Source organism: Porites lutea, chromosome 14 (assembly GCF_958299795.1).
Source record: "Porites lutea chromosome 14, jaPorLute2.1, whole genome shotgun sequence".
Taxonomy (NCBI): domain Eukaryota; kingdom Metazoa; phylum Cnidaria; class Anthozoa; order Scleractinia; family Poritidae; genus Porites; species Porites lutea.
The window spans coordinates 4,506,873-4,521,953 of NC_133214.1; the positions used below are offsets into that span (position 1 = coordinate 4,506,873).

At 38.3% G+C, this 15,081-nt stretch overlaps 1 protein-coding gene across 4 annotated transcripts in view; it reads right to left on the bottom strand.

Moving 5' to 3' along the window:
* Nucleotides 1–1,007: 1,007 nt before the first annotated feature.
* Nucleotides 1,008–15,081, bottom strand: part of LOC140925114 (uncharacterized) — a 30,830-nt gene continuing 16,756 nt past the window's right edge. Inside the window, exons 1-4 of one of the 4 annotated variants that reach the window (XM_073375066.1) lie at nucleotides 9,171–9,329; nucleotides 8,745–8,882; nucleotides 2,743–2,894; nucleotides 1,030–1,610 (exon numbers count right to left, since the gene is read on the bottom strand). In XM_073375066.1, the coding sequence (XP_073231167.1) occupies nucleotides 1,188–1,610; nucleotides 2,743–2,894; nucleotides 8,745–8,847 (678 nt within the window). In that variant the 5' untranslated portion in view covers nucleotides 8,848–8,882; nucleotides 9,171–9,329 and the 3' untranslated portion in view covers nucleotides 1,030–1,187. Of the gene's footprint in view, nucleotides 1,611–2,742; nucleotides 2,895–3,184; nucleotides 3,348–8,744; nucleotides 8,883–9,170; nucleotides 9,330–15,081 lie in introns of those variants that run through there. The other 3 variants (XM_073375069.1, XM_073375068.1, XM_073375067.1) reach the window with 3 other exon arrangements.

Below are 15,081 nucleotides of genomic sequence, written 5' to 3' on the forward strand. Positions count from 1 at the left end.
CTGTCGATTCCAATCGACTGCCACCTTTTCCCACAAAATTCTACCGTTGCAAGGGGGTTAATCAAAAATACAAATTGCCCGATTTTTTGATACACAAATTTATTGCTCTTAAATACAGTGTCGAATCTTTAATTCTCATGAATGTACACAATAGTAACTTTAATTGCGTTAATCAATTTTTTTTATGGTACTTGAGAGTTTGAAATAAGTTATGATTAACGAGGGAATGCTCAAAAAACAGCGCGCGAGTTTAACATGACTGCTTCACGCCAATCTTAGAACAGGCTATAGAAAAGAACAAAAGAACGTAGCTCTAATATCAGTACTCCAGATCGAACTTGAATACTGTTTTCAAGCAAACGCAACGCTGAATTACCACTAAACTATAATAATGAAAATTGATCTTTCGCATTCCTCCTGAAACGTACTGGAGTCAAAATGAAACGAATGAGGGATTATTTAAAAAAAATGAGAGATTATAAGAAAAAGAGATTGAGAATTAGAAAATTAAGAAATCTCAGGAGATCAATTCAAAAAAACGCTTTTCATTTACAGGGGCGTAGCTAGAAATTTTCCCAGAGGTAAGCACCATGGTAAGGTACTCATTCCTCTTGGCCTTAGATACAGCTTTCCTGCGTGACAAATCGGAAAAGAATACAATAGATTCTAATGAGACAATTACAGGGGCGGATCCAGGATTTTTTGTAGGAGGGGGTGCACTCGTCTCTTGCTCTACTTCAACACCAGTAAACCACATGGTTTTTTTTTTTGCAAAATACCAGTTGTATTAGAAAACCGCAGGTCATCTCAGCGGGGGGGGGGGGGGGGGGGGGGTGCGCACCCCCTGCACCCTCCCTCTAGATCCGCCCCTGAATTATCTTCGGGTTAAAACAGAGTTGCATAGGTAATTGCCACGTTTTTTGTTTTCAGCTATCAGCTATTTCCCTTCTTCTCCTTTACTTTGCATTTTTAAATGGCCTACTTTAGCAGGTAGCCACGCCCCTGAAAATTTTGGTTGTGTAGTTCTCGATATTATTTGTAAATAAGGGTAAGTACGTATCTAATAAAACAATTTTTCTTGTCTAAATATTGAATAGATGATTTCAATCATCTCCTAGCCTGTGAAAATTGCCGTGGCGTCAAAAATGTTGGCAATTTTCTCAGGTTCATCATGTTCTGGCTAAAAGTTACTTGGTTGCAGAGGGAAAGTAAGGATGTTGTGCATAATAAGGTATGCTGCCATTAACTGGAAGGAAACTCTGCTCACTACTCGTGCGAAGTTGAGAAGGTTGCGAGGAAACTGTGGACGAAAGAGCAGCAAGAAGATCTTCGATGTTATTATTTCCTGACTTAGAGGACTGATAACCTACTTGTCTCTGAATATCTGCTAATATCTGGGAGCTTTGTTTAAGAGAGTCTTTGTTTGGCTGCAGTAAATCGACGCCTTTGAAGCTGAAGTTGTTACTCAAATGTTGTGGCGCTGTTTTATCTTGGTTCCCTGGAGGTGATGACGTTGAGTCTCTTCTGTCTTCTTCTGCTTTATTTTGAGCATCGAGTTGTTGTTGTTTCTTCTGCTGGCGATATTTTGCTCGCTTATTTTTGAACCAGACCTACAAAGGGACATTGAACAATTAGTCAAATAATAAAGAGTAAAAGGGTTTTATGACAAAGTGAATGGCCATGCGACTCCCTCCAGCTGCCCCCCCCCAAACGTTTTATAAAGCACGGGGAATATTTGGAGTGGCACTTCACATTGGTTTGCCTGTGGCGACGACGGACGCACGCCAAAAGAAGAGACAATCACGTGACAACCAAACTTTTTTGAGCAGATTTGCATACAACATTCCTCATCGAAATAAACAGCTACGTAGGTGAAAACCTGCACCAAAAGGCATGTATTATTCGAACAGCTTTGCATCGTGGTAAGAGGTTGCAAGATTCCGGCCAATGCCCAATCTTTAGCTCTTCTCACTTTTTTTTGAGAGGATTTGCCGATCGCTTCCTTTAGGTTAAAGACCGGGCGTTTCCAAGGCACAAGCCGGAAGCAGAGTGTTGGAGAGAAAGGAAAAGTTTTCATTTCCTCACTCCATTCTTCTTGCGTTTGTCTTGTTTACGCCTAAATATCACGGGTCTTGTTAATACATTTGAACCTCGATATAACGAGTCCTCGGTAAAAAAGACTACATTGTTCGTGCCAATAGTAGTCAAATATATCAAAAATAACATCGATATAACAAAACCTTCTTACAGCGAACATAGCTTGCTAATCCCTTTTCCCTTCGTTATATGGAGGTTACACTGCAATAAACTCCTGTACAGAGTTTTAGTCTTCAACAGCCAATCTCATCCCCTTCATCGATTCTGTTCGGCCACTAATCCCCTTCTTATTGTCACGATATTTTATGACCCTATAAACACTAACTAAATCTAATCTCTCGATTTCAATTGCATAAATATTGCAGCAAATGTATCAGAACGGAAACACGTATAGATAGAAGGAGAAAAGGAATATCATCATCATCATCGTCGTCATCATCATCAACATCTTAATCAATATTATTATTATTATTTTTATTAATCATCATCATCATCATCATTATTTCATTCATATGGCCTAAAAATCCCAATGATACGGAATGGAATCGTGACAAAACTTTCTTTCTATCGTTCAGTTTTGTCCAAGCGAGAAGAAGAGAAAATCGAACGCACCATAAGAAAGTATAAAATTTTTTCTAACAATACCTGCACTCTGCTTTCCGGAAGATTAATTTTGTTGGCAGCTTCTTCCCTCATGAACACGTCAGGATATTTTGTTTTGGCGAAGAGGGCGTCAAGAATTTCAAGCTGGGCTTTGGTGAAAGTTGTCCGTTCTCGACGTTGCTTTCTTGGAGGACCTTCAAAAGTCACAATGAAGGAAAAGGCGAATAGTCAATTTTTTTATCTCTCAAGTTATCTATGAATTATTTACTAACACCTCTATAAAACGGATAGCTAGGGTTGGTCCCCGTCTTTAGCAAGTCATAATTTATCACTTGAATAACTTAAGGTGGATGTTCGCCTTAGAAAGAGCTGACTCATCAGCATTCCATGGCCTTCTCCAGTTCAACAATTCCTCAGCTAAAGTTAAAAACTTCTTTTCAATTATACACCATGACTCAATGAGGAACAAATGCATCAAGATTACCTTGTAAAAATGAGGTCGTTGCAAGACACTGAGAACAACCGAAACAAGGAAGGAAGCCCGGCCAGCCGAACTCCATATCTAAAAAATTTCGAGAAGCACTCGTCTACAACGAAGCACAGTGCAAAACCGTCTGCACGCGTGATGAATCTGAGCGATTAGTTTCTTGGGTTCAGTGGTTTAAAGATTTGTTCCTTTGGTTACATTTCGTGATGTTCTCAGTCGAAATTAGACACACCGATTGCTGATAAGAGATTATCTTCACTTTAATAATTTGCTTTGTAGAGATAATGTTTTATCCAAAAAGGTGTAAACTTAAGAGCCCCTTAGCTTAATACACTAATGCTGTTATCTCTCTTCCTGGATATCAGCCGCTGGTTATGATGTTTTTATTCTTAAGATGTCAGATTATAAATATGTGAAAAAATTTAAGTAAAATCTTTAATTTTTTTAAAAAAAAAAAACTATTGATAAGATCGTTCTATTTTTGGGAGGCGGCGGAAGTCACTTTAAGCGGCGTCGAGCATCAGTTTTTACAGCGTTTGTACGTGGTCTAGTGTACGTTATTCAAATTCGGTGAAGTTCGAAACTAATATCCAAGGAATGCCAAACACTATTCCATTCTTTGAGTCACGATTTCAGTTTGGTCTCTGTTGTTATGGTTTATATTTATCTTTGGTTTAAATTTTATTTCCTTTGTTTCAAAGTCATTATCATGCATTACCATACCCCAAAACAAAGGAAAATAAAATTTAAACCAAAGTTAAATTGAACCACAACATCTGTGAACGTGATGACTGGGTGTTGACAAAAAGATTGGGGAACCTTGGTGGATGCTATAAAAAATAATGCTTATCATTAGACTGAAATGAGATGCAGGGAGTTCTGGAGATTGTCAGCTTTTAAAAGAAGGCAAAAGCTACGTTTGTGAGATCACTGTGTGTTTGGCATCCTAGCTGGGTATTAGCAAACACCGTTATGGGTACCTTCCCGATAAGCGATCACATTAACCCTTTAGGTCCCAAGAGTGACCAACATCAATTTTCTCCTAACAACATCAGCAGATCATCAACAGTAAAGGTTATGAGAATTACTCAACTGATTACCAAAGAGAGAATGCTTTGATCTTAAACCACATTCTCTCAACTATTCTTAAAACAAATGTATGGAGATCGGTCCGGAGAATTTGTATGTGGATCTTGGGGCTTAAAAGGTTAATAAGAACGTTACACCGCCACACTGGGCCTTAACCCGGCAATAGTAATGCAAAAGAGTGGTCTGCAATTGTCTGGCTGGCGTAAGTTGACAAACACGATCTTGAATTAAAAAACACTTTATCCAGAATCTTAATGGTGAATGGACTCGTGTAGAAACATGCGTCTTAGGCAGCGACAGGGGTGAAAAGAGTCGAACACCCTTCCCAGCCAAGTATCTGTCAAGCAACCCTGCCCCACTTTCTGTTCTTTGGAATTCACAAAGGCTGTTCTTCGTCGCATGTCAAGAAATCCAAGACAGTCTTGGATTATGGACTCCACGCCGCGGATTCCGGATTCAATCTACTGGATTCTGGATTCTTTGTCAGTTTAACTTGCATTCGGGTTTCCAATCTTTAGTGGGATTCCGAATTCCCCAAGAGAAATTTCTTGGATTCCTGATTTTCCACAAGTAAAAATTTCCCGGATTTCGGAATTCCTTAGATGGCGCGATGTCATGTTATAAATAATAATCAAAGGCTAAGTAATGTGAGTTACACTTACAGGACTCACACAAAGGTTGCGCCGTACTAAAAGAAGAGGAAGGATTTAAGAGACAATGGCACTTAAGAGAAAAGTGGAACAGTTTTGGGCGTAAAAAACGATGCCTCTGATCTCATTTTCTTTGATGCCGGAAGAGGTACAATAGATCAAATGAACTGAAGTTACTTGAATTAACCGAGCTACACTGTGGTGCCACTGTTGACAAACTTGGTGAAAATCCATTTTTTACCCATGATTTTTAATTGCAGAATAATTTGAGAGAGATGTTATGGATTATAGCAGTTGGTCTTATCTCCTAATAAGCTACCTGTTGCCGACATCGCTAGGTCAGTATGTCGAGCTCGGCCTAAGAATGAAGGTTAAGTCGACTCTCTCTTAACGGACACCTCTATAAGACGCACACCTCTGTAAAGCGGACACCTAGAGTTGGTCCCTGCCTTTCGTTACTCCCTTTATCTGACTCTCTATGAGACGGACATCTCTTTACGACCACGAAAGAGTTGACTGTACCTCCAAAACTGAACGTTTGATTAAATTGTAACGCTGGAAGAATAACATTCTTATCCTGCACTCCCCAGTCGACTCTCTTTAAGACGGACACCTTTGGGACCGGCACTGGGTGTCGGTCTAAGAAAGAGTCAAATAAAGGAAGTAAAGAAAGGCAGGGACCAGCTCTAGGTGTCCGTGTCAGGGAAGTGTCCGTCAAATAGAGGTTTCCGTAAAGAGATCGAGAGTTGACTCTACAGTCAACTCTCTTTAAGAATGACACCTTTGGGACGGGCAGTGTGTGGCCATCTTATAGAGAGTCAAATAAAGGGAAGAAACAAAGGTAGGGACCAACTCTAGGTGTCCGTCTTATAGAGGTGTCCGTTAAGAGAGAATTGACTTTACAGTCAACTCCCTCTAAGGAAGACACCTTTGGTAGCGGCACTGTGTGCCCGTCTTATAGAGAGTCAACTAAAAGGGGTAAAGAAAGGCAGGGGCCAACTCTTGGTGTCCGTTTTACAGAGGTGTTCGTTAAGAGAGAGACGAGTGTAGTTGCTGTACTCAAGTTATCAATCACCGTAGACCAAATACAAAAAAGCTGCAGGAAATCTCTCACATATATGTATCTTATACTATGATAGATTTCAGTAAATGTTTAAGACTATTTTTGTCTGCCGGCACCAACCTTCGTGAACGTGAAAAACTTTTTATTAAACTCCCCAAAGGGCGCACATATCAGAATTGAAAAGAAATTCCTGAATCTATTTCGTTACTGAAAAAAAAAAACAAAACAAAAAAAACAAATACAAATACAAGCACGTGAAGTACTACTAAATATGTTTCACGTGAATAATCACCAGGTCGGATTTGTTCCACAAAACGTTTGACTTCTTACATTAAATGACTTCATGATCGACTTTGCAGTAGTAAATACTCTATTATTGACCAGGTGGAAGTTGCATGACCCGTGTAATGCGCAAGTTCAGTTTAATTAACTCTAATCTGTTAAAAAGATAAGCTATTTCCTTATTGCGGGCATGACATCACTTCAAACTGCAAATGCGCAAATTTTTTTACACGAAAGCATCAGTTATGAGCAAAAGTTCTACTCAGATAAAACATAGAGAACTCGACCAGTTTACGATGAAACACTTTCTGAAATATCAAGAAAGATCTCCTATGGCAGAATTGGAGCACGCCTTTGAAGTTCCCTTTTATAGTATAGCGTGCGCTCGAGGCCTCGTATTTTGAGCAAAGGAAGTGACTATTACCGGAAGTTTTAGAGTTATAGTACGCAGAAAGATTAAATATAGTCGTATTGATTGCAAGCTAGTTTCCTAGAAGAGCTTTACGTTTAACCCTTTCTGACCCCTAAAGACAGTCAAAATATGCTTAAAATGTGTTTGTAATACGATAAAAAGCAAATAGCACCATGTCAAGTACTGCTAAACGGGTTTAAATGTAGTGGCTGCACTACAGGATTTCATATATGTACAGCATAATAAACAGCACCACGGGAAAGTACTGCTCAGTAGCTTTCACTTGAATGGTCACACCATAGGATTTCATCCACAGACTCATAAGTTAGAACCACCTTGTACAGCGGAATAAACAGCACCACGGGAAAGTACTGCTCAGTAGCTTTCATTTGAATGGTCACACCATAGGATTTCATCCACAGACTCAAAAGTTAGAACCACCTTGTACAAGATAATTAACAGGACCACGGGAAAGTACTGCTAAGTAGCTTTCATTTGAATGTCACACCATAGTATTTCACCCAAATTCTCAAAAGTAAGAACCACCTTGCACAACATAATTAAAAGTACCATAGGAAAGTACTGCTCAGTAGCTTTCATCTGAACAGTCACACCATGCGATTTCATCCAAAGCCTCAAAAGTAAGAACCACCTTGTACAACATAATTAACAGTACCATAGGAAAGTACTTCTTAGTAGCTTTCTTTTGAGTAGTCACAGTAGTCTAGGATTTTGTTCACCGACTTAAAAGTCTACAAAAGTTAAAATTACCTTATGCAAAATAAAGTACATTACCACAGGAAAATAATGCTTATAGTAGTAGCTCCCTCTTGAATGGTGAGACCATAAGTTTTCAACCAAAGTCTCAAAAGTTAGAACCACCTTGTACTGTACAATAAACAAATTAGTGTTTAATAGCTTTTACATGAATGGTCACAGAAGTTTTTGACGCAAAAGTGCAAAACCTTCTTGTTCAGCATGATTACCAGCACTGCCTTCTCAGACTCGAAAAGTTCCGAGCGCAAAAGATGAACCCAAGATAGCCGATGTTTTATCGAGTTCACTACAGCAGAAAAAGTTTGATAAAAGAATCTCCATGTCTTGTGAAAAACATGTGACGATCTAACTACAGGCCTTAAGTGCCATACTGACAGAGGCTGTCTCTCCCAAAAATGAGCACTTCCTTGTAGCACATGTTACAAAGGTGAATGCGTGATATTCACATGGAAAGCTAAGTATTGAGCAATATCCCCGCGCTCTCGTTTCTTCCGCTATAGAGGATGTAAACATTGAAGTCATACTCTATTTGGAGAGGTGATCAGGAATTTTCAATGCAAGTTTTCAAATGACGTCAGTTTGGGTCCAAAATGGTGACCAATTATACGAAGGGACCTTCGGAGATTTATTTGTGGTGAAAATGTCCCAGGACCTTTAGTTCACGGTGAATATTTAAGTGAGACTCCTCTAATGCAATTAAACCCCGGTAACCCCTCAATGACCGCAGTCAAAATATAACAAAACTTCCATATTTCATTCTGTTGAATACTGCTACGCAAACGGAACGATGCGAAAGAATGGCTAAAAAAGATTTCTTTGAACGATAACAAAGGATTTCGTCCACTGACTCAAAACCCAGAACTACAGTATTCCCCAATAATTTACTTCCAAAAGTGGAAAGTTACCACATTCAGCATTACTTCACGAGTTACGTTTCTCAGTTAAATGGGAGTTTCTAAGAATCTCTTTCCCCAACCTTTTCATCATTTTACCTTTGATTTCTCGAGTAAGCTGACCTTGTTGCGTATTGTCAATTTCAAAAGCGCATAAAATTAAGACGCCAGGAAATTGGTATTGAAAACATACCCCTGTTTTGTCTTTTGTTGAGCTTTAAAATCAAAGCCTCAGGCAAAACGATAAGATATACGGTTGTCCAGAGCAATTAATTATATTATTGCACTTGCTATATAAACTTCGGCCCCGTAGAAAATGATGCAAAGGGTCGCGTCCCAACGAACAAAAAGGCCGTGGGGTATCAAAAGTACAAAAATACTTTAAACCTACCTCTATAGCCTAAAACCTCCGGGTTAAGGAATCCCGTGTCAGGTTGATTGAAGTCGATTCCATTCATTGTGTAAGGATGAAAGAGTCCAAACATGCCCGCCATTTTTCTGCACGTAGTTGGTCGTGTGGTAGCTATACCTACAATTTTGGAAATACATTTTACAAGGTATTGTTAGTACTGTTATTGGAACACTTCTTACTTGATGAGAATATTAATTATTATCCCTCGCTTTAAAAACCCTGACAACTGAGCTATAGACATGCATTTGAGGATTTTTCATAGTTAAGGTTGAACGGAAATTCATTCTCGGAATTACTTCAGGCTACTGCAAACCATCTTTTCCTGAAACAACCCACGCAAATGTGCTTACACTAATACGTCCGCTTTATCAAGATCATTCATAAACTTTGCATCACAATACTGACCTTCTGCAAACTCTGCCGGTACCGGGAGACCACACGCTTTGCGTTATCGATACGCGATATCGACAGAGAGGCCTACTCCGATATTTATAGGTTTTTTCCAGTTTCAAATAATACGATTTACGGATAAAACGAGGTTAACTCTCTCGGTAATTCCAAGGTCCACAACTGAAGATGGCCCCATGAATGTCATGGTTCATTGTTTCTTCAATTGGCAGGCGGGCGGGGCATTTGGTATCCGGAGTCTCTATTTTCTATTTATAAGAAAAACAATTGTGTTTGGTCCCAAAATGTAACAGTTTTGACTGACTGCACCTTTCAACTGGTCCAGCTTAAAAGAATCTGTTTAATTACAAACTGTGAAGCTTAAAAACCAGACTAAGAGAAGAAAACTTATTTTTTATTAGCCCTTTTTTGACTTTTCTTCCAAAAACTGCTGATCGTTACTGGCAAATCCTCAAAAAGCTTGAGTGGGATTACATCGACCGTGATTCTCGCATGGGCAGGTATTTTCACTTCGTCATAGCCAGCGTGACAGGCGCAAAAAGGGGTGAGGGGAGGGGGTTGAAAAAAATACGAAGGGGAAAAGGAAAAGACGTGCTTGCCTTGCTCGTTAGTGAATAGTTTAAGACAGCTGCCGTGTCAGGATTCGGGAAGCCTGAACGGCTTAAAAAAATCAACAAAGATGTGCTAATGTAAAGTTTAGCTGCCTTTAACGCATTCGCAAAACTTAACGTGAAATGCTACAACGTTCTGATGTAAAAGAAACATGGCATCACACAAACTACATTTGTAATCTCAGCGTATACACTGAATTTGTTAGAACTACTCCTGTAAATATAAAATATGCATGGTATCACGAATTGTCACGATATCGTTCTTGAAATACAAAGAAAATGAAATTTAGATATATAAGCTCCTTTCAGAGTCATAACAGTTTAGGAATCGTCAGTGTGACCCTCCAGGTCATATAACTTTTTAAAGACCTGATAACTATACAAATATCAGCGAAATTAGAGATTGTACAGTTCAATTATATGTACACGTTAAATATAAACTTCAACGATTACCGAAAAATTTTGTCTCTCTTTGAACACCCCAGGCGTTTCTTTTTTTTTTTTTTTTTTAAATTTAACGTTGCCCGAGGACCCATTTAATAACAAAGGTTTTTCAATCGCTTTTTCTGACAGCAATGTACTATGCCCATATACCTAAAAGATCATTATCAAAAGAAAAAAAATACAAAATAAATTAAAGAGGTAAATGCTGCAGGGACAAAGTACTTCAAAACTTCCTTGTTTAGACTTTTGATTTTTTAGAGCGCGGCGTTTATTAAGACTGAAAAAACGGGATTTCGATGGGATAAATACCGTCTACGCCGGATAAAGACAGAGGATGACCAGTTTTCAAAATATACACTCCGCACTTTCCTTGTGGCAACTCACGTACGAGGCGATCAATTCGGATTGGAATTTTTCCGGAACAAAATGACTAAAATCTATAAGGAATAAAAACGAGGGTCTTAGCTAGCAAACCATGCAGTCCATTTTGTGAGAATTACCTGATAATTTTATCATATTTTCTGCAAAACGTTTTTAACCTCGATCTTGACCATGAGTATAAAAAACCACAGCTTTCCGGGCCAGTTAATAATTAGGACTTTCTACAAACGAGCCCCTGGTCGAGTTAGGACAAGCACTGCAAACTCTTCGTTCTGGATTGTGACTGTGACTAATGAAGGGCTCTCAGGAGCGAAAACGTGTACCACCTCTTTTGGAAATCAGAGGCTGTAGTGACCACTTAGCCAACACTTAAATGAAAGTTTTTAATTTCTTGATCAAATTTAGTGGAGCAAACAACATAAGCACTAACGGTCTGTTAACTTCGAAATATGTGATAAGTAATAAAAATGAAACTGAACGAAGTCATTTTAACTGAATGTACTGGTAACTAAGTAATGGTCCGTGTAAAAACTAGGCATAAGAACATTTGCCAAGCTTTTTGCTTCGAAAATCTCGCAAGCAAGTGTCCTCAGTAAGTTAAATTACATGGTCACTTATAAGAGCCCATTCTCGTAAATAGTTGTGAACACTTTTATGCACTCCTGAGGTGGTCACTTGTGAGAGCTTTGACTGTATTCAGTTCATTGGGATTATCAGAAATGGGCAGCTTCAAAGCCAGACATAACACCTAAGTCAAACAACAAAGTAACGTGAACGTAGAGCCCTTACACTAATTGTGTGACAACAAAACCACTAGTAATCTATGGGCTGGCTTCCTGCAAGAGATCATCGGCATGCCCAAAAACAAATCGATCATTGAGCCATTAATACCAGATCAAGAAAATAAACATTCTTTGCCTCGTGAAACACCTGACCAGAACTTAGAATTCCCCCTCCTCCTCGCTTCATTCGATTTGGCGTTACGTCCACCCACGCTTTGCGGAAGTACTCTGTCTACTTTCAAAATCAAAGATGGCGGCCATAAACAGGAACACTAAGCAAAGCACGAGCGGCACGTGTTTCCTGAAGAGGCACGTGCCACTGAAGAGACACGTGTTCAAAACAATTCGAAAAAGTTAACATGTACATAAACAGGAGCCGATTACTGACATAAATCACCAGTAAAAAATGCACGAGCATCTTGCGAGAACAAGTGTGTTTACTTTTTTATTTTATAAACTTGCCCATGAAGCGCGCGTGCTTTTATGTCTTCATAAGTTCTATAGAAATATAATTGACTCATTGGTTATTTACCCTTTTAAAAAACAACAAAACGTTTCCGATTGGAAGGGAAATGGAACACGACTTTTTGGGTCGTTCAAGTAAAAATTTTCGGAGCAACGGAGCGTCTGAAACGGTACTCCTGGTTTCCTGGTCTAAATGTTCCAAAGGGAAATGTATAGTCTATTTCCTCTTTTGATAACGGTTTCCGGGCTTAGCCACCATTGCTCGATTTCAAAAATATTTGCGCAAATAGAGAGTTTAAGCTTACGTATACGGCAAACAGCAAACGCCAGATTCAAATTGAAAATTTCTCAAAATGGAAAATGAGCAGATAAAAACAAGTCAATACAATTCTTATGGTTAATAAATTGAGTGAAACTAGTATAGAAATAATGAACAGTAAACGACAAGTAAAGAGGAAACTTGGTCACGTGGTACAAATCCGTGTTTGCCGTTTAACGTAAACGTGATGCTTAACCTGTCTAATGGTAAACGCAATTTCCCGAGCGAAACTAACAAAGTCCTGATTTTTTTGCTTGACTTCTCAAACCGTGAACCGACTGCTTTGCCCATTTTATGATGTAAAAAAAAAATAATAATAATAATTATAGAGAATAACCGCCCAGCTGATCCTGCAAAACAATCCGTGTAGTGTACATTTTCACGGTAGGTCTTCAATCTGCTTTAACCCTTTAAGCCCTAAGAGTGATCAGCATCAAATTTCTCCTTGTAATATCAATGCTTTGTAAAACGGAGTGGTCATGAGAATTAGCGACATGATCACACAAGATGAATTTGCTTGATACTTTATCAACTTCTCCCCACTACTTCTGTAGGAAATGAATAAGGGCAGCAAATGAGAATCTAAATCTTGATCTTAGGGTTTAAAGGGTTAAAAGGTTCATTCTTCTCGATATAAATTTCGTCATAGTAATTACATTTTAGGTTAATATTGTATTAAGTTTGCTAGCCTTTCCTTTTTCCAGAAGCCGTAAGATTTCGTCAACGTTATGTTTTGCAGCTTAAGCGTTCGTGATCAACACATGGGTCGGGTTTAGCCTATTTCACTCATTTTTTAAATTCACTTTTTGACCTTCAACGTTTAACCTTTTGTTAGCTATAACTGTAACTAAAACAACTAGCAGTAATAATCCTTATGAATGTTCTGCTCACAATCTTAGAGATTATCAGATAAACTATAAACACGGCTGTAAACAAATTCAAAATCTGCGGGATTACACACAGGTGGCCCAAGCTCACTACGAGAACGCGGACGTGACTCTTGCTTGAGAGCAGTGATGTGTTAACTCGCCGGAAACACTTCAAAACGGCCTGAGACGTGGGCAAACAACAAAGAATTCAACAAGGCAATAAGGTAAGTCGATTTCATTTAAAAACATAACATTTTTTCTCTCTTTTAAGAAAAATCGTTTACATCCCATACAAACCTTTGTAAATAACCGTTTGTAACACAACACCGCTCGCAAGCAAGAGTCACGTCCGCGTTCCTGTAGTGAGCTTGGGCCGCCTGTGGACTACATTATCATGACAATCTCGTGAATCTCCCATTGAGCCTTTTTTTAAAAATAGTTGCATGGGTTTTCATTATGTCTTACGGTTCGCAAGTTGTTTCTTCCTACAGGAGATAGATGACGACTAGAAATGTGTTTTTCTTAGTGTTTAGTTTAGTTCAGTTCAGTTTATTGTTTTGCCATAAGGATGTACAAAAAACAAGAAAATCTAAATATTTAAAAAGCTCATGGCGAGGAAGCCCAAGAAAAGCCACTAGGCTTATAAGGAATGGGCTCGCTCAGTTAAATTATTACAACAAAATGATATCAGAATTATACATTCAAACATCAAAGGCAGAGCTACAGTAAATCTTCAAATATATTAGATAATCGTATTAATCATAGTTAGGCTAAAAAAGGCAGAAGGAAAAAAAATTGAGAAAAAATGAAAATGAAAAACAGAGGTAGAGAAAAAAAAAGAGAATATTTATGATAAGAGGGAGCTATTGTTTGTTCCCTATTTTGCTGGTGCGGGTATTCTTCTGTGTCTTTTCAATTTTTCATATTACATCATTTGGTGATTGCACCCGTCCGCGACACCAAGAAACTATCTGTATTTTTGCACTGGGTTCGTATTGATTAAAACTAGAACTTTTTTAAACGAAAGCTTCAGAAAAATTAAGGATAAGCTGTTGCTTTTAGCATACAAAACACGAGCTAAATTACAGTTTCATTCATTCCTCAGGTTTCGGTTTTTAGTCACGTTGTAAAAACATTTGAGGTTTATAGAGAACAAATGATTTTCTAATTACGGAACAGTCTAAATTTGTGAATGAAATCCCTTTGGTGTGACCATTTAAATAAAATGAATATACTTTCATGTGGTACTGTTTTTTTATTATGCTATACAAATTGAGTCTGTAGACAAATCCTATGGTGTAACAATTCAGATGAAACTGAGGTACTGAGCAGTACTTTCCTGTGGTACTGTTTATTTTGCTGTAAAAGGTGTTTCTAAATTTTGTGTCCGTGGATGAAATCCTGTGGAGTAACCATTCAGATGAAAGATACTGAGCAGTACCCTCCTGTGGTACTGTTTATTATGCTGTACAAGGTGGTTCTTACTTTTGAGTCTGTGGACAAAATCCTATGGTGTAACGTTACCATTCAGATGAAAGCTACTGAACAGTACTTTCCTGTGGTATTATTTTTTATACTGTAGAAGGTGGCTCTAACCCTTCTTGTCTAAGAAATCCGAAAGAATGAACTTTCAGATGAATCGCCTCAGTAGTACCTCCACGGGACAATTGGCAAAAAGCGCACCAATCAATACTCAATTAGCTCTAATAATTTTTTTTGGGGGAAAATGTTTTCTTGATTATTGTTCCCTTTTTAAAACTCTTTCATCTCAGTACTTGATTTTGTTGTACACTTTTATTTTTTTCTAACAGCCTTTGAGAATACCATAAATGATAGAGTGATTTTTACAAGTTTTTTAAAAATAGAGGGCCACTTATACGTCGCGTAAATATATATCACCATCTTAAAATTAATAGTTGTTTTATTTTTACCTATTTCCTAACAACACAAAACAGATGACGTACAGAAATGTCCTTCTTTCATTCTTTCAAATGAAAGCTACTGAGCAGTACTTTCCTGTGGTACTGTCTATTATGC